Source organism: Limanda limanda, chromosome 13, assembly GCF_963576545.1.
Source record: "Limanda limanda chromosome 13, fLimLim1.1, whole genome shotgun sequence".
In the NCBI taxonomy this organism is placed as follows: domain Eukaryota; kingdom Metazoa; phylum Chordata; class Actinopteri; order Pleuronectiformes; family Pleuronectidae; genus Limanda; species Limanda limanda.
The window spans coordinates 14,712,227-14,737,150 of record NC_083648.1 but is presented as its reverse complement, the minus strand read 5'-3'; the positions used below and the strand labels follow the sequence as shown (position 1 = coordinate 14,737,150).

Below are 24,924 nucleotides of genomic sequence, written 5' to 3'. Positions count from 1 at the left end.
CACACACACACACACACACACACACACACACACACACACACACACACACACACACACACACACACACACACACACACACACACACACACACACACACACACACACACACACACACACACTCACACACCAACCCCTGCTCATCTCCATCTAACTCTGTAATCTTTCCCCGGCTGAAGTTCGACTGCATCCTGCTGAGTTAGTCTATTTAACTGCTGTCATATAAAGAGCCCTCGGGGCATGTTGTGTTCTACAGTTAGTGAGACACAATATGGGCAGCAACTGGCAGGGAGCACCGTAGGACAGATGGATGCACACAAACAAACACACACACACACATTCAGATGTACCAGAGTTCAGTCAGACTTTCCTTCCTCCATCATGGCTGCAACACAAACACACGTCTGTGGTGTATAAACAAAGCTGACAGAGAAGATGTAGAAAACAGGAAGTAGGTTATTTACTCCATACTCTCGCATCCAGGCCCCCCCTTCAAATGTTTACTCGTCACATTGGCTTCATTTAGACTTTGTTGCTATGCGACACTATTTGTGCTAAGTCAGCTGACTCATGACACTACAAAAGGTGAGTGGTATCAGTTCCCTCAACTTCTTCTCAACTGTTAGCTAAAAAATTACTTCCCAAAATGTAAAATGTCTCCTTTGTTTTATTTTTATACAAAAGGTCTTGAGTACAGAACATAGACTGTAAACAAATCGAACGACATGACAGCTCCCAAAAGTGAAGCCAAACCAGTGCCACCTGGTGGCTAGCAGCTGTTTAGGTCATAAATCCCACCTCCTCCTTGTCGGATGGGACAAGGACCAAAACATTTTTTTTTAAAGTGTTTTTTTTCCATGTTGGTCTGTTCTTATCAAACTGATGTATGTTCAAGTTGTCTTTTCCCAGTAAGTGTAGCTTTATTGCTAATTTGCTGACATAAAAACAGGAAGGAAGGAAGGAAGAATATATTTATTATCCCCAAGGGGCAATTTGGTTTACAGCCAGCAGTAAAAAGACAACAATAAATAAAGGACAGTAGACAAGATAAAAAAACAGAACCAAAAAACAATTTACATATAGAGCTGAAATGTCATGATTGACAGCTGAGACTGACTCATGTATCGGCAGGACCTCAATACAGCAGGTCCATCCCCTGATCGCTAATGTGCAGTCTCTCAAAAAAGCAAGATGGCGACAATGATACCCGGGATATTTTGGCTTCATTTTTGTACAAGTTGAGATGCATCGTTAATCTTTAAAATAAAAGTCTACAGTACAGACAGAAAAGAGAGAAGAGCACATCCACCAAACAACAGTAGAAGCTGTTAGCTAGTTACAAAAGATATAACATAGCTGCATAGACGCACTTTTAACCAGAGTGCAGTGATAAACACCTTCCCATTACCACCACTGACTGGAGGAAAAGAGCAGGTGAGAAAAAAAGAGAGCAAAGACAACATCTCATGGTCAAACAGAGAGAGTAAGAAGCGAACTGTGAATTACGGTTTTATTTTGCAGCCTGAATAAAAGCTTTGCACCGAAGAGACTGAAGGACGTGATTTAATTACCTGATTCTGAGAAACTTTTAGCTTCTATTGAAAGCAAGGTGACGTTTTGTCCATCTATCTAGTCACACGTAAGATAACGCCGGCGATCTGTGTTTGTTGCTGTGATGACAGTGTCATATCTTTACCTATCATATTTTATCTACATTACACAGTGGCAAATTATTAAGGTCATTAAGGTGATGCAAATTTATGAAGTGATAAAAAATCGGAACAAGGAGATGGTGTCATTAATAATAAGGGAACTTTTCAAATGGGTAGTTAATGCCTTGATAGCCGTGTACACTTAAGGACAAATGCAGTTATTTTAATCACCTTCTCTGGCTGAGATTTGATCAAACAAAAGAGGCGTAAGAAAAAAGGCCATTTCTTACAGAGTGAAGGCAGATATTGTTACATCTATGGGCTTTAATTTACGTGTTTCTTCGTTAACTCACTCTGATGGCACAGAGCAACCATAATGACATTTTCTTTTCAACACATACAATACAATGGGTGTGAGTGTGTGAGTGTGTGAGGTGCGGTGCCAAAAGCCTGCTGACAGCCGCTGGCAGCCACTGCTCGGCAGATGCATAAGTCACTGTCACGGCGTCACACTTCTTCCAGCATGGAAGGTGTCAGTTAAATAAATGTATAATTATCTGGAGGTTGTCGGGTCGCAGTTTGGTTTGTTGCTCTGCCGCCTGACTCACAGAGAACCGGAAAAGAGTCTTTTCAGTGCAGAAGAGAGGCAAAGACACACACAGCAAGTAACTCAGGCGACCCATGTGGAGCCGAGACAACAGAGGGCACAGAGTTACGTCTTGTGTCATGTGCATTGATTTTACCTCAACAAGGCTATAGTTCAACCCTTCCTCTTTGTTTGCTGTTTGTTGAGTTTGCTTTTTTAAACATACACTCAGTCCACATACTGGATTGAGTCCCACGAAACTTGAGGCTACAATGTATTTATGTGTGTCCTTGTAAGCGGTAGAATAGTCGTAGTAGTAGTAGACCTTACGGGGAGAGGAGAATTTGGCAAAGTGAGGTCATTTTGCATTTTGGTGAGTCCTCACTTTTTCAAAGGGCCATTAAAGGGTTGAGATTTGCTTTTAGGGTAAGGGTTGGAATTAGATAAGGGTTTGACATTTAGTTTGGATGGTTGACGTGAGGGTAAGGGGCTAGGGAATGCATTATGCCAATGAGTATCCTCACTAAGATAGAAGTGCAAACGTGTGTGTGTGTGCGTGTTTGGCATTATAGCAGCCAGCTGTTCAGCAGTGGGATCCCTGCACATCTGGTTGGGCGCTGTGGCCTGGAGTTGAGAGGGTCTCTGTCGTACAACAGCAAGGATGAGAGGATGAAAGAAAGAAAAGAAAGAAAAGAAAGAGGTGGAGCTGGATGAGATTACAGAATAAGGGCAGAAAGGAATGATGATGGAATTATCCTAAAAAATGTAATTAGAACATTTGCAGAGCGAGGCACCTGGGGATGAGCTGTGTTTGGGAAAGACCAGGAACCAAGTTGAACAGACTGACACGATTGGTGAAATAGAGCCAAATCTCTGATATCTTAAATTTGTGTAATGTTACGTAAAACATTCAATCACCAGCGTTATCAAGATCAACAGCTTGGTTTTTATTATCAGCCAAAATATTGTTGAGCTACTACAAGCTACAGCATTGTGAAACTATGTTATTTGCGCCTGTAGAAACCACAAGTTTCTGTTTTCCCATAGTGTTTTTGCTCCAAATCTTGTAGCTGTTTTGCATTTAAAATCTTTTATTGGTATTTTCTAAATGGCAATGGAGAAAATTATAGAAAATTTACTTCATGAACCAGCGCCTTTCTCAAAGTGGGCGGTCACTCTCATGCTCTATTAGGTATTACTTTATGCTACTTATTAGCTAACTGGTGCTACGGAGATACAAGTAATTCCAAGGATCAAAGCAGTCCCTCTTTAAATATCCAAAAATGTTGAACACCTACTGATGCTGGAACCTAAATTAACTCCTCCACAACAACACACAACAACCTACAGAAAAGAATATTTAACCACAGTTTGTTGATAAAAAGACACTCTTATATAACTAAACATGTGATTTCAGGGAGAGTGACGATAGGCATCACTATTAACGGAATCAGAAGATCACAAGGCTCAGCCATCGACTCTGACTGGATTTCCGTGGACAGCAGAAAAGTCCGGGCAGAGGAGAGAAAGAAAGAAAAGCAAAGTGCAGCGGAGGAGAGTGACCCAACTGCAAGAGTGATTGATCTGCTGTGTGGATGGAGGCTGTTTTCACAGTTGGCTGAGTTCTGTCTATCCAGAAACACACACACACGTGCTCCTGCAAACACATGAACGCATGCCAGTGCACAGAAACAAATGCAACAATGCTTTCTCCTGCATGCATATTGATGCCTCTCATGAACCGGATTACACAGCCATCTACACACATACAAATATGTAACATAGAGAAAAAAAAGTGGCCTGTGATCGACCCCGTTATGTCAGAGCCACGCTTTTACTGGCATTTTCCATGACCTCTCCCCTGCAATGACAAACCCTCCTTTCTGCAGTAAGAACACTCTCATGAACAGAAGTGTGCATGCTTGCTTGTGTCCTTGATCTTTTAATGTGCAATGCATGACAGAGTACATTCTCCATAATGTGTAATTACAGACAAAACATAATACCCTGCAAGCCGATACTGCAGATTAAACTGTGGCTGCAGCCAGGCCACATCCCATGCAGGGCCGGGTCTAGACAGGCATGTATGAGGGGGCAGCCACAAATCTTGAGGGGGCATTGTGCTTTATTATATTATTATTATTATAAATTGGGATTTAGTTTGAGGGGGCACAACATTTATTTGAGGGGGCCAGGCCCCCTCTTGCCCCTGCCTAGACCCGGCCCTGATCCCATGTAGATGGACGAGCAGAGAATTTCTACAGGAATATGGATTGGAACCAAAGCAGAGTGGACCACCTGACCTACAAAAAACCTGCTGATGGTAACTTTCGACAGGAGAAGCAAACAGGAGCAGATATAAACAAAGTGTTTCAGCCGAGCCTCCTCTTCCTCCCCTTCTCTCTTACTTTTCAGAGGCCCTAATGAGAGAAAAGTGTCTGTATCGATTCTCCTGCTTTCTAACACTCTGAGATCGAAGAACAAAAGAGAGGAAAGAGAGGGACGGAGGCAGGGAGGCAGAGTGGATCCTATCGAAGAAGCCTGCAGATGCTGCAGCCAAATGAGGAACAGTGCACTCTGTATAAATAATGCTAATTAACGATATTAAAGGTTCACAGCGTAGGCAGAAAGAGGGAGATGCTGCTTTGTGCAAAGACTGTTTGAGTCTTTACTTACTCGCCCTATTTCTTTCTGTTAAATAAGAGGAACGATGCATTATCTACTGCAACAGAAATACAATAACTAACATTTGAAGCATATAATGTTGACATTTGGAAGCTGGGCAGAACTAACTAACTTCTTGCTAAGTCACTGTCATGTATTTCAATCAGAGAAATTCTAATACGACGGCTAAATGTTTTTTTCATTAGTAATGTACAACGGTACAATGGATGCAGCCACAACATTTTGAGGTCCACAAATCAGAAGATGATCAGAGCAAATTAAATATTTTTTCTATATTATTATTATTATTATTATTATTATTATTATGATTATTATTTAATGAGCTACACCGTTATCAACTGAACAACTGTGGCAGATTTAAATACGTTTTTGAAGTTAAAATTGAATCAGTTCATCTTTGAAATTCATCTGAAATTCCTTCAGGGCATACTTGAGCTATTACGTCCATGGTACCAAAAATGTGTTTCTGAAGGTCACAGTAACCTTGGCCTTTTATCCCAAAAATATAATCAATTCAACCTTGAATTAAAACGTTTTTACCAAATCTGAAGACATTTCTTCAAGTTGTCTTGAAATGTCGTATTCACAAGAATGTGACGGAGAGATAGGCAACCTGAAAACATAATGCCGTTATCTGGCTATAGTACAAATACTTGTTGAAGTGAAAGTTGAACTCATCTGACGCGGCTGTGAGTGTACACCCCTTAAACAAGTTTGGGAGCCACTGCAGTATCTGAACTAAGTGTGAAAAGTTGTCGTACTTTCTGGAATTTCAAAAACACCCTTGCAAACACAGTCACACACACACACACTCCAGGGAGATTTGTGTAGTCTACTAACCCTCTTTGAGGGGTGTGCTCCACTCCACTTCACAGTGGCCTACATTGATTTTACACACGGCCACTCTAAATATGGATTCCCCCTCTTTGGACTCATTACCAGGTTGTGATATATTATGTCGCTTGAATAAACAAACTTATCTGCAGCAGAAGACAAACTGAAAACATACAGGGGAAAACACTATGATACATCATTGTAAAAATGTATTTATAAGTGTGGATTGTTCTTTTCCGATCTTCTGGCCACAGCTTTGGTGAGCTACTCTCATTATCCTCTCATCTGTCTCTTTTCCTGTCCTGCGTCTTTAGTGCTCCTCATCCCTCTCTCCTATATTCTCTTATTCCAATTAATGATCTTCTTCCTTTAGTTGTTTCCATAGGAACAGTGATCTGTAGTCCATACTGGTCGTCTAGGCAACGGCAAGTTGGGCAGGACGGTTCGGTTAGAATGTGTGTGCACATGTTAACTTGCCGCTCGCTATGCTGCAGGTATTCACTGTTTATATAACTTTCTGTCAGATAAAATCAAAAATGTATTTTATTTGTTTGTCTTTAAACCAAATTAATTTCATACACACACACACACACACCGGATTTAAGGACAGTCCCTGTTGATTATAATCTGTCTTTTGCACAGACTTGACTATAATAGGGATAAACTCTCTCCAGCGCATTCAGGTACACAGATGACATGACAAAGAGCCAAAGGATTGGGAACAAAAGTCTGTGTGTGTGTGTGTATGTGTGTGTGTGTGTGTGTGTGTGTGTGTGTGTGTGTGTGTGTGTGTGTGTGTGTGTGTGTGTGTGTGTGTGTGTGTGTGTGTGTGTGTGTGTGTGTGTGTGTGAGAGAGAGAGAGAGTACAAATTAAGTGAGTAATAAAGCAGTCACATTTATTGAAATTTTGCTATGACTCATGTTTAACACCGTAGCATCTGACAACCCATGTCATTACTGGACACATTATATCCATGTGGACTGTCTTGAACTCTAAGCAGTCTGTGTGTGTATGTGTGTGTGTGAGGGAGGGACAGTATCTGTGTACAAGGGAACAGAGGCCTTTTATCTGGCTCTGGGGGGGCTTCCCTATTCACAGCTGGGATAACCCTTAATTCTGGATTAACAACAGTAAAGAGGCGAATATGAGATAAAGAGTGTGGAGAGAACTGGGGATTAAACCAGGGCAGAAGACAAATAGGAATATTTAAACAAGGAGAAAACCATTTTATTGACTGAGGACAAATAAATCGGTTGATATCCTGACACCAAAAAGTGCATCTGTGTTTATCTCTCAAGTCAGTTTTTCCTCTTCATCCCTTACATGAAAAAATTGAAAAATCGTATTTGCAATAGAGATGAATTATTTTAAACTTAAAAAAAAACAGACGGTATATAATATACTGCGATATTAACTGCTGCTAAATCTGGAAAAAAATAAATAAATCACACATTATATGTATGGGTATTTTGGTGGTGGTGCTTGTGTGTATGTAAGTGTGTGTGTGTTGGGGGGGGGGGGGGGGCATCTGCCAACGTGAGTGGCGAGTGTATGTATGACTGAGCACGTGCAGCGATTCATGTCTGTGTGTGAAAATCTCTAGAGAGGCGGGAGGCCTCAGCTCAGCAGTCGATCCCCTGACACACACACACACGCATGTCCATGCAGTACATGTAAAGACATGCAAATGCAGATGTGCGATTATAAATGCAAAAGCAGGTATTTTGACAACACATATGAACACGTATGCACAAGCACCACGTGTAGCAAAAGTGCACATGACAAAAAATATTCTATGCCACCATGCACAAGTGCACACACGCTCATCCTATCGTTGATCCCACATCTCTACACATGCGCGACCAGAATTGCAATCACCTGCCCTGCCTCTCTCTCACGTGTGCTCCACTGCTCTACTTTCCCTTCGCTGGAGCTGCTGAGAAGAGGGCTCGTCAGGCCAGCACCCTCCATCTCTCACTGTCACACCCGCACAAACAAAACACAGACTGATGCAGCAACACACACAAAACCATGCATGTAACACACATGCACAGAGAGACATGGTAAGGTTCATGCAGGTGGGAAAATTCAGCAAAAGACAAGTGCACAGTGCACTAATGTGAATTATGGGATGTACCTGCATATACATATATAACTAGAGTACATACATGTACTACCATACTATAATTACTATATGCATATTTCATGCAAAGAAGGTGTAAAAAAAATGATAACGGGGAGAAATAGCTGGTAGATACACACACAAACAATAATGTAAGAAAATCAGGTTTCAAAAGTTTACAGACACTGAAAGCATCACTTTGGTAGCAGGGACTAACAACTTATTCCTTTCTAAACTTTAATATACCTAGAATTCAAAGTGAATGATTTTTACCCATTATCACAAACTTTTTCTTTTCTGTGGTGGATTGTTGAAGGGGTGCACAGAGGGAGAGATATATGATGCAAAATAAAGTGCTGAGGTGAAAAGCAGCTTGGGTACTAAAATCCCTGAAGTGCCGTAATTTGCATAAAAAATATGATACACTTTGTAGTCATAACTCAGTCAGATCGAAACTCTGAGGCAGTAAACGCATATCTTTTAAGTGTCAGTATAACATTACCTCCAGTGTCCATTAGGACTAAATGTCCATATATCTGCTTAGAAATTAAGACACTCCTCTGGTCTGGGAATTTAGAGTTTTCTTCAGTATCAAGGAACTGGATCGCTGTTTGTTGTTTATCCCACAGACTGTTTAAAAAGATGGACGACATAACTGCTTCCCACAAGTAAGGCCGAAGCATCTCGATCGCCACCTGGTAGCTGGCTGCAGTATTGGACATAAGCCCTTCCTCCAGGTTAAGGGTTGGGACAAGGACCAAATAAAAGGTCAAAATACACAACACATAAATTTGTTATTAAAGATGACTTCTGTCATTTCAGGAAGATCTCATCAAACTAATGTTTGTCCAAGTGCAATTTGTTCCAGTTTGTCTGAAGCACATACTTCAGACAAAGTTTTACTGTTTTACAAAATAACAACTTTGCTTCAGTCCAGATCCTCAATAACACACTGACACTATGTAGAACCAACACACTTGTTAAGCAGACTAAAGTTACATTCTTTGCCTTGTCAACTATCTTCACACACGATGACTCCCGGGGCACCGTTCTCCAGCTGACTCAGCACTTTGAGTCCACCCGGTTGCAAAAGAGAAAATCTCCATGAATGACCTCAAACCACAGATTTACATACACCTCTCTCAAAGCGACCAAAATACAAACATCATCATCACCAAGGACTAGTTTTTACCCCTTTAAACAGGACTAAAGGTTAGCAATTAAAAGTGTTAGTCTGAGATGATATCAAACTAAAGAGTCGCCATAGCAACAGTAAGAGTGAGTCACCGAGCGTGTCAGGCTTCAAAATAAATTTCACACCTCAGAGCACCTCGGCCCCACCACCCCCCGCTGAGAGACATTGTTTGTGTGTGTGTGTGTGTGTGTGTGTGTGTGTGTGTGTGAGTGCGTGTCAGCAACAAAAACTGTATTTGATGTTACACAGACTGTACCAGGACTCTAGGAACAGAGTGTCTGTGTCTCAGATAAACCTGCCACGACTGTGAGGACATGTGTTTTTTAAGCCTTCAGATTTTTGTGGCATTTTCTGGTGTACATTAATATTTTGACATATTAAGTCAGGTATTTAAATGTTTATTAGTATGCCGCATGAAATCTACCGATGTGAAGTTTCTTGATTGTTAACTGCAAATTTCTGTTTTTTTTGTTGGTTCTGAAACGCTCTTGAAGCAGATTTTTGATCAAAGTGCCCTCCATCTTTTTTTCCCACCCCTCCTTGCTCCCTCCTTCTCTTTCTCTCTTCTGCCTTCTTTTCCATCGGTCTCACACTGGTGCACTGCTCATTAGCTTTCTGTCAGTCTTGGTTTCTGTCTCCCACTCCTTCTCTTTTTTCCCCTCTTTCTCCTGTGCAGCCGTTCATCTTTTCCTTTCTTTACCCCTTTTCGATCCCTCCTTTGCTGCGTGTGAATTTGACAAACACTTCTTCAGGGATCTTCTCTGTTCTCATCACCCTCTCCTTCTTTCAGGCCATTTTCCTGCTTTTTTGAACCCTTCTCACTATTTTTCCTGCTCGTCTTTTTCTCTCTCACTCTCTCTCTCTTTGTGTGTCCAATTTTTTAAAAATGTTTTCTTGTAAGGAATGAAATCAGGCTCTGAACCTGCCTCCCACATTCCTGAAAAACACACATACACAAACAAGAATCGTGACTGCTCTACCCGGAGCAGGAGTAAAAATACACCAGCGCGAGGACTATCGACTTCTCTGCAACTACACACAGAAACACACACACACACACACGTTTTATCTGCACATATAAAGGTGCACAACACTCAAGAGTGCAGCACAGAGACAGCATGAACACAATCACACATTAGCGTCTCCTCACAGCCCTGAGCAAGGAGCAGTTCAGAGAAACCAAAGTGGAAATGAGAGGGAAAAGGAGTGAGAGGCAGAAGAAGTGCGAAGAGAAGGCGTGAAGGGAAGCATGTGAAGTCGAGTGAGAAGGGAACTCGACTCTTTCGCTGTAGCGGCTTTCGAACTGGTCTGCAGCGTGAGTTCAGCTGCACTCCTGCTGAAGGGAAGTCAAATCCCCATCTGTCCCTCAAACACACTGACTGATCCTTCTCTAATACTTTCTTCTGTTGGAGGAAAACACACAGGACCACTGTCTGCTTTTAGCTCATGCGAGTGCGTGCGTGTGTCTATTTTCAGACGCTGACTCTAAGCACTTGGCGCACATGCAGCAGAGTATCTGCCTTTGTTTACTTCCTGAGTTGAGCATTAAAACTGAAGTTGATTTGAAAAATTAATTAAATACACTTGTCGTGCATCATCTTCCGTCAGGACTGACTGAAACAGTAAAAACATGCAAAGCATCATTTTGAATATGGGACGTCTATTATACCAAACTATAGTACGATGCCTGTTCTAAACCTGCTTGTTTAACTTGGCCTGTGGTGATACTAAAACACAGAAGAAGAGTTTCTACCCTTAGGCAGTCCGGACCCTCTCTCTCACACACACACAAACACACGCACACATGTGCACACACGCACACAACCACACTTCTACTCTACAGTATATGAACAAACTTGAAATATCTACACAACCTTCTGTTTCTACCCCTGTCACTTGAACTCCAGGTCGGTTTAACTGTAAATATCATCCTGGAAACTTGATTGTATTACCACTTTTTTCTTTTATTTAATGTTATTTATCTTTTTACTGTTTTTTATTGTCAATCCCTTGGTATGTCTGTACAGAAACAGGGCACCTCCCACATTTCCCGTCATCTTGACCTTGTATCTCTGCGCGTGGGACCAACAAAAATCATTAAAACCTTGAAGTGACCTGCAGTAATTGAGCCACAGCAAGTAAAGAAGAGCTGCAGGGCTCAGTCCAGAGAGCTGTGAAGCTGCGCCACTGCCTGTTTATTAAGAGGTTATTAATATTGAACGCATCGCTTGTTCAAATCCCACCAAATTTGACGCTGCACTTCCTTGGGCCCTTAAAAATATACACGCCAAGTGTGAAGCTGATAAGATGAGCAGTACTTGAGATATAGGAGCCAAGGCAGACAGAAATACTGGAGATGACTGCACCACAGCTGCTTTAGTTGAGGGGGGGAAAAAAATCAAGACCAAATAAATTCAAACTAGTATGTAATGCAGGCTTGAAAGCACAAAATGACACGGTGCTGGAGCGTGCAGCCACTTTGAGGGGCTCGTTTAGAAAGTACTGATTTCAGTTAGAATACCTGCACTGGGGGAAAGTAATACAAATGGCAGAGGAAGGAAGGACATTGCTGGGCTGCAGTGAGCACAAGCACATAATAGACTGTGATGACAAAATGTCTGATATTATGCTGTATAATTTTCAGCTTGTCAAATGCAATCAAGCTAGCCAACCCCTGCCGACAATACTTAAGGCTGAATCCAAATCATCCGCGTAACACTATGCCGGTAGCAGAGTTAGGCAACGTTTTAATGGGGGGGAGGGAAGCACCTGAAAGGCACTATTATATTTGTATTTGTGTAATTTAGCATTTTCTAGTTTCTGTTCAGTATAAATTTGCATTAATATCGGTTGTACTTTGTCCTCTCGAGCTGCTTCCATTAAAATGATTCACTCCCTCTGACCTTTTCCCTCCATTGCGTTCACTATGATTATATATTCACTCTGTGTATTGAGCCCAAACTCAACCTGTAATTACGAACTAAACTTTGAATTAATTTAGCGATGCAGCAAAACGCTGCCGTGAGCAAATCATGAGTAATTTTCGACCCCTACTCAGCGCTCGGGAAGTCACCTACTTTACTCTATAGTGGTGTTCTCTTGTCTTATTGCGTCGAGGTCAAGCGTGGCTAATGGCCAAAACATTATTATTGTCACGCTGACAGTGGTGGGTAGAGGCGCAGCTCGCCGCAGCTGAAGGGCACTCGACATCGTGCAAGTCAACTGATGGGTTTGCGGAGATGGAGTGAAAATGAAAAGTGGCTCTATTACCGGCTTCACTGTCACAAAGTCGCGTACAAATAAACTCCTGCTGCGGCCGAGCGTTCATTCATCACAGTCGGCTGGAGACTCTTGTGGTTTGCATAATAGTGAGAGGATCAATAAAACTGGACCCGTCAACGGAGTATATTTCAGGTCGGCCTATCGTTATGGACAAAAAATACCTGAAACTGAAAATATTATCTTCAAACTCCTGTGTGTGACTCAGGCTTAGGAACTTGCTGAATGTTTCTTGTTATATAAGTTAAACTGACAGCACTAATATATATATATATATATATATATTAGTGCTGTCAGTTATTGGTCCAAACAGTAATATATATATATATATATATATTAGTGCTGTCAGTTAAACGCGTTATTAACAGCGTTAACACAAACCCATTTTAATACCGTCAATTTTTTTGACGCGTGATAAACGCAGAGCTGCAGCTGCAGTATCTGTGTTCAGATCCAATCTGACCTGCTCTCGCTTTTTGTTTTAATATTTCGCCAACTAAAATATATATTTTTAAGCTATTGCAGCGTACCCGCTTACACAGGACACGGAACTTCTTCGTGGTTTAGTAACTTGTATTATCCTCTACACGAACATGTGCACTTCTCGCTCTTACTCCGTCACTCGCACACATCGACAACCCTTCACTTCCTCATTGACCCCCATCCGCCAAAAAACCCCATCCTATTGGTCCAAACAGTCACATGTCCCACTCCGACCCCTTCACTGACCCTCAGGATATCAGAACGCTCCTTCAACACAGTGTTTTACTGAACATACGTCAAAACCAAACATAAACATAAACCCAGTCCGTTACACTATAAGGCTGAAGCTATATGTTTTTATTTATTTCAAAATAGGGTACTTCTTATTTCATACATTTTCCACAAATATGGGGAGGACTCAAATAGCCCTACAAAGTTCTGTGTTTAATTTATTTCAAAGTAGGCCGACACTTGCCTGTGTATTTTGTTTGTTTGTTATTTTGTTGCTTGTCTGTTTGAGTAGCTGGCTGAAAGCAAAGAAGTACAAGGCTTACCTTTTATTGGTAACCTAACTGTTACGGTTCATTGTTTCTGAAATAAGAAGCCTGACTGCTATGTTCACAGCAAACTTGAAAAAAATAAAATTTTAAGCCATGGTTTAACTGCACTATAGGCTGAGTCCTTGTTTACCTGAAATGTGAACTTTATCATTTTAATTTGTACCGCCCTGTTTGGCAATGTTGTTTTTCAATAAAATAAAATATTTGCATAAAGCAAGCCAATCCACTTTTCCATGTTGATAAGAGCATTAAAATGAAAGTAGAATTATGGAAAAAAAATGGGGACATTTAGAATAGATAAAAATGTGCGATTAATTGCTATTAATCGCGAGTTAACTATGACATTAATGCGATTAATCGCGATTAAATATTTTAATCGTTTGACAGCACTAATAAATATATATATATATATATATATATACATACATTTATTTACTTCAATATCACCTTATACATAATAGACAAATACATTAACATCCTCGTGCAATCATCCTGTGCCACTTTACTCAACGACTTTTCTCTACAAATAATAGTTCCATGTGTAGTGAACGGTATATATTAATAATATAATTTTAAATGGCAATTTTTAATCTATTCTATACTGTCACATGCTCTCTCGTCTACTTTATTTCTGATGTAGTAAAAAAATTTGCCTAGTGTGGGTTCAATAAAGTTGAACTTATCTTATCTTATCTGAAGATATATCGTGACCAATATGAGTTCACTGCAGGGACTTGAAACTAATTAGAGGCGTTTCCAAAAAGGGGTTAAACCACTTCTTGACTAGATTTAGATTCAGATTCCTTTATTAGTCCCTCACACACTACATGCAAATGGAGGGAATTTGTCCTCTGCTGAAGACCCATCCGTGTGAACACAGCAGCACACAACACACACAGTGAACACACAGAGCAGTGGGCAGCCATGGACGGCTCCCGGGGAGAAGATGTTGTGGGAGTAAGGTGCCTTGCCCAGGGGCACTTAGGCAGTGGGGTAGGTAGTCCTCTTGGACTTGAACCATATCCATGTATGTTTTTGTAAGTCCGTGGCCTTGACCCACAACCTTCCAGTCTGATGTCCGTCTTTTCTACCACTAGTCCATCGCCGCTCCCTATACTACTTCTCGACTATAGTAAATACAGTAAACTAATCGCAGACTCAGAATCGGTTCCTGTTTTCTTTGCGTCTAACCCAGCTCATATCATTTATCTAAACAGAATCACATGTGTGAATATGACTGAGAGCTTGTGTAGCCGTGTGAACCAATGACAAATGAAGTACGTAAAACAGTGATATGGCTCAGCTTAAAGTGGAAGATCTAGCAGATGAACAACAAGCTGCTACAGTGGCTGAGAATTAAATGGAAGCGTAAGAACCTGAATTTCTCACCATGAATACAATGTATGGTGAGAACTGCATATTATTAGTGTATAATAAATTTGTCTTTATTTTTATTAGATAAACTATTACCATATTGAAAAAAAAACAGTTTGTCAGCACGTGCCTCTCATCGTATGTAAAGGCAGCTAAAATGACTGTTAGTGTAATTAAGCCACTTGTAGAAAACCCTACATAGGTTATTGTTTACTAGGATTTGTTCCCATTATCAAAAGAAAACGTGGAATGGCTGAACAAGTCTTTTTTTAGCACTGAACCTACAGTTGATCTACTCACATTAGACATAATAATGGGCTTTGAAGGTTGTGCTTGTGTATTCAGCAGCTATTACAGGAAAGAAAGAGTCAGAGTTTTCAGTAAACACACGCACAGACGCGCACAGGCACGTACACATGCACCCGCAATTTAATTGACTTTGGTGAGAACTCCAGCAAAAACCAGGTGATATATCCAGCCCCAGTGAGGGTGCACAGATTTTTTTTAGCAATACCTCTGAGAGTGCTTGGTGAACAAAACAGGCGGTCTCAGGGGACGTCTCCCAAGGTGACTTCTCATCCACCATGATGGCGTCCAGCGTGGCCTTCTCGAGGACGACATCGAAGGAGGCGCCGGGGAAGCGGAGCTGGCGCACGTCCATCTGACGCCAGGTCATACCGGGGCAGTCGCTGTACCTGGCGCCCATTGTGCTGATGCACACCGAGGAGTAATCTATGTTGGTGATGGAGCGGTAGCCGGCATGGTACATGTCCCCACTCATGCTGCTGTTTCCGCAACCTGAAGGAAAAAACAAACAAACGAGAGATAAGGTGACGGCCAGACAGGTTGGGGAAGGAAAAACATAGAGTGAGGAGAGGAAGAATCCAGAGAGGGGGGAGATGCAAAACAATATTTCTCTGATGACTCAAATTTCAATATGTTTTTCAGAATGAGTAAACGATGGTGTGATCCATAGAGCAACAACAAGTGGCTACACAGAGAGCTGCTATCATGACAGCTATTGAAAGGACTGGGACCACCTCCTGCGGTTGATGACACACACACACACACACACACACACACACATACGTCTCCAGCTTATTCTAACGTGACGACTCCAAACAAATCATTCACCAGCAACAAGGTTCCAACTTGTCGCTCCTCTGCGGGCGACAGATGGGTGAAAGCCAAGCAGAGAAACCAAAAAAGGGGGATGAAGAGAAGTGATGATAACCTCTCATGCAGCAAGAAAAAAAATGAAAATAATCTACTGAACGCAGCATCTTGCCTTTTGGATCAGATGACTCATAGATCAAGTAGATGGAGGAGGAGGAGGAGTGGGTGGAGAAGACGGGGAAGAAGAAAAAGGAAAAGATAGGAGTGAGAGGAAGACTATATGGGGGAGGCACATACACTAACTCAATGTGTATATTCTGTTTTAGCGAAGTTGGATTTCTTGTGCGTTGGCCTACAAAACTCTCATGTTATCTTAAAGTGTGTGTGTGTGTGTGTGTGTACCCGCCTGGGAAAGAAGGATGGGGGTTGATAGGTGGGGCTGTGACTTCCGGCAGCATGTTGGCTTTGACACCTCTGGTGCGAACGTGTGGCTTGTGCTTGTTATCACCTTACTGCTTCTACTAATTACCAGAGTCCGTAAGCTCGATGTGTGTGTGCGTGTGTGTGAGACACTGATTCTGTTAACAGCCTCACACACTCAGCAACACGTTTGGAACTTCATGGGAGGTGTGTGTCGGTGCCGAACATGCAGAAACCTCATGCTGCACATTAATAGCAAGCATTAATTCACACGTATAGACCGAGAGGAAGCAGATGTGAGATAAAAAACGGAAAACAGAATTGAAGTAGCAAGGAGATAAAAGGATAATCCACTCCACAGATACATTAAGACATCGCAGAGCTAGAGCATCCTGTGCCAAGCAGAGCTGTTTGTTTGTAGACATCAGAAGGCCGGGTGCCCCGATGCCCCCCCCCGTGACGTTGGCTTCAAAACAAGAGAGGAAATATGTCAGCGCTGATGGCTGGAATATGAGAGAATGCACCGGAGTTCGATTACACAGGCTCGACAGGTTACTTTAGATGCGGCACTATGCGTGCGCCAACGGCTTCTTCATAGAAACACTGAAAAGGGTTTGAAAAAAAGTTAGCATCATCCTTCATGAAAACAAAAGCCAATCATGTCAGAACCACTGTCCAGATTGGGTTCAGACCGAGGTCTTGTCTCATGCCTACATTTGGAGCTCTGCAGAGTGGGTTAAATCCCTCCTGAACCCCCCTCTCAGATCCCCACAGCATGCCCGACATTGTTTCCAAAGGGTTCTCCCCGCTGACGCAGCTATGTCTGTTAGTGTGTGTTTCTTTTTTCCATGCACTCGGCACGGAGGACGGGGTGTCACATGACGGCTTATTCCTAGGGGTTGTCACGACAATTATAGTTGCCAGGCTGTCATCAAGGACACGACTCTCATTTTGGGTATGTGACATCAGCTGGTGCCCCCCGCAACCTCTGACCTTTATACACAAACACGGGGGGGTGCTGCACATATATCAGTGTGTTTGTGTGCGGGTGGACACCACAGTGAAAGTACCGTGTGTGTTTTGTGACAAAGGCTTACAGGCAGAGTCGGTTTTTCCTCCAGCTGGAAGCGAGAAAGATAAAACCTCCCGATTGCCAGAGAGCGCATCCTAACGGGATTATACAGCGACAGAGAGAGAGAGAGAGGCACACTAAAGTTAGAGGTGTCATATCACCTCATTCTGCTGCCTGTGTGAGTGTGTGATGGAAAATTTGAGTCCCGGTCTTAAAACGTATCATACCACTCATAACAAGTCTGCAAAAAAACAAACTGTGGCGACCATCCCTCATCTGTTGGAGACCTGTGTATTTGTGTTAGTCATGTTTGCCATGTTTGTCCTTTTATGCAGGAAATTCCACACAAACAGTAGAAGAAGTGGACCTGGGGTAAGGTCAGAGAGGAATGTTGTCCAAAAATGGAGGTGCTTCTTTCCTGAAGACTCCTGGAGATGCAATGTCCAACAGTGGTATCAGGTTGCATGTCTGATTCAGAGGCATTCAAGAGAAAGCTGAACATGTGACTCTCACAGCGATGGTGATGCTCCACAGGAAAAGAAAACCCGCAGTGTTCCTCTGCTGCTCATAAATGAAAGGGTTACATGTTTGGTAACAAGTTTTTCCTGAATAACAACTGATGAAATGGTGACGGGCTTAACGGTTAAAGATGGTTAGAAATACTGTTCTAGATTTGAATAATCGTTAAAACAGTGTATGAAAAAAAAATGTGTCATGGAAAATTCTCTCGAGCATCAACCTGTAGCATGGGTTTGTTTTGCATCAATGAAAACATGATGCAAAGCAGTGGCAACGAGCCAGCAGGACTGAGCCTTGAGTGCGATTATATTTAGATTCCTTTTAAAGAGAAAAGTGTGTCATTACTTTTTGAACATTTACAGCAAATTCTAACACTTTAACAATAATAACCTTCATCATTTTGGACACGATGAGCATGATTAGAAATCTTCCACTCTGATGACTAAGTTTCTTCGAAAAAAATAAAGATGAGGATAGCTTTAATTCAATGCATCAAGCCCTGGCCATGAATTTAAAAGCATGCTATTTCTGTAACTTTCCACAGAGCATGACACTTTTCATTGCTCACCTTCTTTAATGCACTGGTTGATAACAAATATAAACTATACAGTGTTTTTTCATCTAATAGGTGCATGCTCTACTGAATATCTGCACTTCCATTTATACTTTGTTCAATATAATGCAATCACATCCTAATTTGAACAGCTTTAACTGATCCTGAACTAATTCCATTAGTTTAGATCCAAGCTCCTTCACTCCTCCCTAAACATGAACCAGTTGAGATTTGACCTTTGAGCTAGCACACTGACCTCCCTCAGCACAAACAGTGACTCTCTGGAGTCCATCTATGGTCAGGAGGGGTGGTGGGTGGGGAACCCCTGCCAGTGAGCCAGCGGTGTAAAATATCAAAGCTGCTATCTCTGAGCTGAGCCGAGCGCAGCAGTGGAAACTCCATGATGTCAGAGGCACGCGGGACATTCATTCACATCCCAGATTGGTTTTGACACATTACGGATGGGGAAGTGCAGCCAGCACTGATTAAAGGTGATGGTCACATGCGCTCGAGCAACAACACCCCGTCGACACCTCGGCCTCTGGGTTAGCCCGAGGTAAACAGACGCCACGGTTCACAAAGTTCATCTGCATCTTCTCTAAATATCAGCAAATGAGTAGAGCCGAAGTGGGTCCTGTGTTTGTCTGTCAAGATTGTTTAAATACATGCACATCAATCATGTGGCTGCATGTATTCTCCTGATGAATGTGTGTATGTGGTTTATTATGAGTCAAAACAAAAACCAGACATATACAAATAAGTAAACTGCTTTAGATACAAACATATTGTAAGATATAGGTGAAAGGGCTCTATTGGCAGAAATTGATTATAAAATAACCCTAGCGAGTCCTCTCTAGGGAGTCCGCCATGTTTATTTACAGTCGTCCAAACTGGACTCCCTAATTACCTTTTGAGGCTACCACAGGTTCTCTTCTATATTTGGAAGGGGAGGGTAAGGTAAGGGGTATTCAGCTGCAACATGCAAATACACCACTAGATGTCACTAAATCCTACACACTGAACCTTTAACTGAGACGGTGAGTCGTCGTGTCAGATCACAAGAAGCCTGCACGTGTGCCTGTGCTTGTGTGGGGGGTGCAACAGGACGATGATGAAAGTAGACAGCGTCACGCTGAGTCTTGTTTTAACCAATTATGTTGGGTTATGGTAGACCATTATCTGATTGATTAGACACAATGTTTATATGACAAGCATTTGTGAAGATGTACACCCAATCACAGTCATTAATCTGTTTTACCTGTAAGGACTCTGCTGTGAGAAGGGAGGTGGCCTGATGAACTTTATGAATGGAGATAAAGCTCTGATTCTTTGATAGTGAAGATTCAGGGCTGATTCAGGGCAGGAGGTTGCTATTTGGCCCAGGTCCCGTCCTTCCAGCAAGTTGTACTGTTGTTGTTTGGGTTTGATTTACATTGACTTTATTTAAAATGTCTTCTTTGTCAGAGCTCTTATTGCTGACCTTTCATTCTTGCTGACCTCATTTCGTTACTGTGCTCCTCTAAAGGCCTTTGTGCAATTGTACATTAAGCACATGATAAACCGGCCTCCATTTACACTGATGAAGGGATGTCTAAACATACAGAAATGGATGTGTGGTTACATGTGTGTCTCACCATCTCTGCATCTCCCCTAGATAAAGATATTCTGTATTTTCACGTTTTCCGAGAAGTTGCATCAGCAGAGGCCAGATGAAATTCTCTTAAAAGAAAAAAAAAAAAGGAAAAACTCAGCTTTTCTGGCAAGTTCTCCTCAGAAGTCTCTTCTTCCCCTCGCTCACAAAAGCAAACCTCAGTTACATAACCGAGTGTACGAGATAATTAGCGGCTGAATAATTAAGCATGTGCCCATGACAGTGTGACTGTTTGATGGACTGTGAGCCAGTGTGTGTGTGTGTGTGTGGTGTGTGTGTGTGTGTGTGTGTGTGTGTGTGTGTGTGTGTGTGTGTGTGTGTGTGTGTGTGTGTGTGTGTGTGTGTGTGTGTGTGTGTGTGTGTGTGTGTATGAGTGATGGAGGACTTTTGGAAGGACTCCATTGTATGAATCTGCCTCTTTGTAGTGGCATGCAGCCTAAAGCTTCTTTCAGATCCAAAACACCAGCAGGCAGCAGGAATGGGGGCTTGACGATTAATTAAATTCAAAAACTTTTGCATTAAAAACGTACGTTTGCACTGATCAGTATCTGTGAGCAGAAAACCATTCTAGCAAGTGAAAGCTCTTTACCTTTCCTTTGCACAGTACAGATATTGGGAATGACTTTTAATTTTGGAGGTTTTAATGTGTCATATTAAAATCATGATGACTAAATTATTTAAAATAGGAATAAATCCACAATGTTCATTCTGGATATCGAAAATGAAACTGTGGATATTTGAAAAATAATTCAAGGTGACATCATTTGTCCTAAAAAGAAAATTGTTTGACTGTTCAAAAATATAATTATATTTGCAATATACTGTTTATCTAGCTGCCAAATATTTGACACTAATTTATTCAAATGGATTCTAGGATGTTGTATATATATATAATTGTATTTTGACTATGTTATGAGATTGAGTTTGAGTTAGGTTCAATTCACTGGAGAGTGGAGCAGGCGACGATTCATTTCAGGGATCAAATCAATCAGCCAATCAAAGGTCATCGTCAGTATTCCAAGAGACCAATCAAAAGAACAGAGAGGTCAGCCAATGTCAGGTTCTGATGGACACTTCTGAGAGAGTAGGGAGGGTCAAGCAAGCACTCGCCCAATTGTTGCAGGACTCACTTTTGTGCACTCGTATCACATGTGTGGGCTCTGAGACAAATTAACGGCCATACCTTGGTAAATGGCTCCACCCCACCCCCACTGCAATTCAAAACAACAGACAACTTTTGAAATAAGCCTGCTGTGCTGTGGTGAAGGTCTGGAGATGGAGGCCGACGGATAGAGCGCTAACATCAAGGGGGGGGGCAGCTGCCAGACAAAGTGGGCGAGCCGAGAGCAGCAGGGGTGACTTAGAGTGTACGTGTGGTAGAGAGCCCGAATGAGGCAATTGGATCTGCCCTCGCCGTGTAGCCAAAGTGGACACACACACAGACAGACACACACAGACACACACACAAACACACACAGACACGCACACTCACACACACACAGCATGAATCAGGTGTGTAAGTGCAGAACAGGTCCTTGTAAGGAACGATGTTGTGGCCTATTTAACTTCCAGAGTCACAACAACAACAACAACAATAAACAAACCTCCCTTGAAACAATAACTTCACAATCTATGACTAACTATGATCACAATTAACTACTCATTGAACATGTCTAGTAGCTGATGTGTCCTCGTCTGGCTCCCTCACAGTTTTCATCCCACTCGAGCGGCTGCACAGAACTCTCATTAGATCCATCAACGCCCCACACAGCATCAAAGTACATTCATCATCACAGCACGGCATCGCCTGTCACAAATAGAGGTGGATTTAATTTCCACTAACTGATCACCATTCTTCCAAGAGGTATTTGTTGGACAGACTTTTAGGGACTCAACAGAGTTGTGATCTGCTGACAGCAAATACCATGGCATGGGATTCACATTGGTGCCATTCAACAGTTTGGTGGCCTCTCACACTGTATTGAAGAAGAAAGAGATGTTAGTTCACAGAGTATTTAAGCCTACTCTAAAATTGCCTTGTAAAATCCTTTGGCCACAGTTGCAGTGTGGCTATAGGATCATCAGGTCAGTCCACTGGTCCACACGGATCCTCTTGGACAGACATGTTAGAAGTATTGGATTCATTGGTATTCATTTTTTGGTCGCCTGTTCATTTAAGTTTTATTAATATTGAACTTATCACGTGTCCAAATCGCAGCCAAGTCAACACTGCACTTTCTTAGCCCTTAACAAAACAGATGCCAAGTGTGAAGCCAAACAGATGAACAGTTCTCAAGATAAGACAGTTAAACAGAGATTTCAGGAACCTTGAACTCTTAAGGCTCTTATATACTTCTACGTTCTCCGTTTCTCGGAGAGGGCTCCACGGTGGGCAATGGTCTTTTTGATTTTTACTAATCCGACCACTGTACGTCGAAAAAAATTCACCGCCAAACCCATAGGTGGCGCAACGGAAGACGAGCTCAGAGAAGCCTACCCCATTTGGGAAGAAGAAGTCCACGTGTGTCTGTTTATATCTATCGGCTCGTCCCCACACACTGAACCATGGCAACTAACAGAACTAAATAAAGTGACACCCAGCGGGTCAAGATGCTGATGTAATCGTTTCTTAGCGCAGCGGTTCCCCGGTCTTGTTTCCGAACTGTGTTGCTGATTCCACAGCTTGAATCTGCTTGAGGCTACATGTAGCTAGCTAGCTCCCCTCCCAGCTAGCTTCCCCCAGCTTCCACACACAGTCAGCAGGGACTCCCGGCACTAACTACTACTATCCAGTGTTTGCTTCTAACCTGACGGAATTATAGAAACAGTGTCATGATAGAAGTGGAATTAAAGTCGTGACGGCGGGTTCTTGCACTGTTACCACCGCAGTTAGCATGGTGGCTAGCCTAGCCCGCTAGCGCCGTTTTGAAAGCTCGTTATAACCGTCTGTGACCGTGCACACATGCCGTCAGTGCTCGAACGAGCCACCGTCAGCCGGACAACTCCGCTGGATTAACACAAACGTCACATTAATCGTAGAATCATAGTTGTGTTTGGGTTAGCTGTCAAGCAGAACGTTTGAGGCCGGAAATGACGTCGAACAGAAAGTACGTCGTACGGAAATGACGTCATACGGAAATGATGTCGTTCGCGGACTAATCACAGCCAAGAGCTGTCCGTCGGGTCTCCAACATGAAGACGGAGAGTCAGAAAAATCAGACGTGTACGTAAAGCTCTCCGACACGCTCGGAGAGGGCGTTCCACAACGGATAGGGCGGCAAAAGCATAAATTGGCCTTTAGAGAGATGGCCGACATGTTGGATGGATTTTCATTCCAATCATCTGTCTCACGGATTTAAGTCCTTTTTCCATCAGTCTGTTATGTCAAAATTTGGCTAATAAAACATGTGTTTTTCTTGTAGTTGTTTTATATTTCAATAAATATACTTTAGGAGTCACGCTTATCTTTTTGACTTGTGTTTTTAAGAACACAAACTTAACTTAGACCATTTAATCAAAGAGTTTCACGCACATATGACCCATGAAAATGCTCCATTCAATGATGTTGTTCCTCCATTTTCTTCATACTAAATATATATATTCATCTCACTAATAACTAAGTCTACAAGTTAAGAGACACCTTCTACTGTTTCACGTCCTACGGAAAATCCCCGGCAGAGTGGACACGTCATCGGCTCTAATCACAATTTCTCATTACAGGCTGCAGTGCAGAGTATCCCAACAGTATGAGAGGTGTGACGCATGAGGGGCTCCCATTATGTAAATAAAGCTTCTTTTTTTTTTTCTTACTCAAACGCAAACGCAGTCCCATCAGCTTCCTCAGTTAGTTTAAGTACACAGAGTGTGGCGTCTTCACACTGCAGTGGAAAAATCCATATTGTCGCAGCCTTCGTCAGGTCATACAACCCACATGAGGAACACCCTGGAGGAGCCTGTCCAGGGCTGTTTGCTTCCACATTTTTGATAACAGCTGTGTCTGTCAACAGCTCTCCCCTCCAACTCCCCTACATATTTATTACAGCCACGTTTAGTCAGTTGCAGGCACACCAATATTTATTTTTCCATGAGGCTGTTCTAGCAAGAGAGTACGTGTGTGTGTGTGTGTCCTCCTGCACTGTTTGTTCTCTTTCTGTTCTAATCCCTCGGTCAGTCAGTCAGTCGGTGGTGTTGCAGCAGAGAAGAAGGTCATGACTCAGCAAGAAACTGAGTGTGTGTGTGGATATGCGCATGTGCAATAATATTCACAAGAATCATTTCTCTGCTCCATTTAATCTGTGATTAATCCTCTACACCTGCAGTGACCTGAGTGGCACGCACACACACACACGCGCACACAAACAGAAAAACCCGTATTCTATCTTAGCGAGGACACTCATTGGCATAATGCATTCCCTAGCCCCTTACCCTAACCCAAAACAAGCCAAACCAAACGCCTAACCCATCCCTTACTTAGACCTAGACCTAGTTCTAACCTTAAAATTAAACCTAAACCTAAACCTAAAACCAAGTCTTAACCCTCAAACAGCCCTTTGAAGAAGTGAGGACCGGCCACAATGTCCTCACTTTCCAAAAATGCCCTCACTCTCTAGGGTCCATACTTATAAAGGTCCTCACAAGGCAATAGGTACAGGACAAGTCCCCGTCAACACACTGTGGGATCACAGGGAGGGAGCACATCAGGACAAGGACATTGCAGCTGCTGTGTCCCTCCAGAGGAGACGGGTTTCATCTTCACTCTATAAGGGTAGTACACACGCATGCGTCGACAGAACCAACCACAGTAGAGTTACACACATACAGGAAA

The 24,924-nt window shown here is 42.4% G+C and overlaps 1 protein-coding gene across 1 annotated transcript in view; it reads right to left on the bottom strand.

Moving 5' to 3' along the window:
• The window catches only part of ece2a (endothelin converting enzyme 2a), a 67,670-nt gene that overhangs the window by 16,194 nt on the left and 26,552 nt on the right, over positions 1 to 24,924 (bottom strand). Inside the window, exon 3 of the mRNA XM_061084998.1 lies at positions 15,283 to 15,566. Coding sequence (XP_060940981.1) covers positions 15,283 to 15,566 — 284 coding nt within the window. The remainder of the gene's footprint in view (positions 1 to 15,282; positions 15,567 to 24,924) is intronic.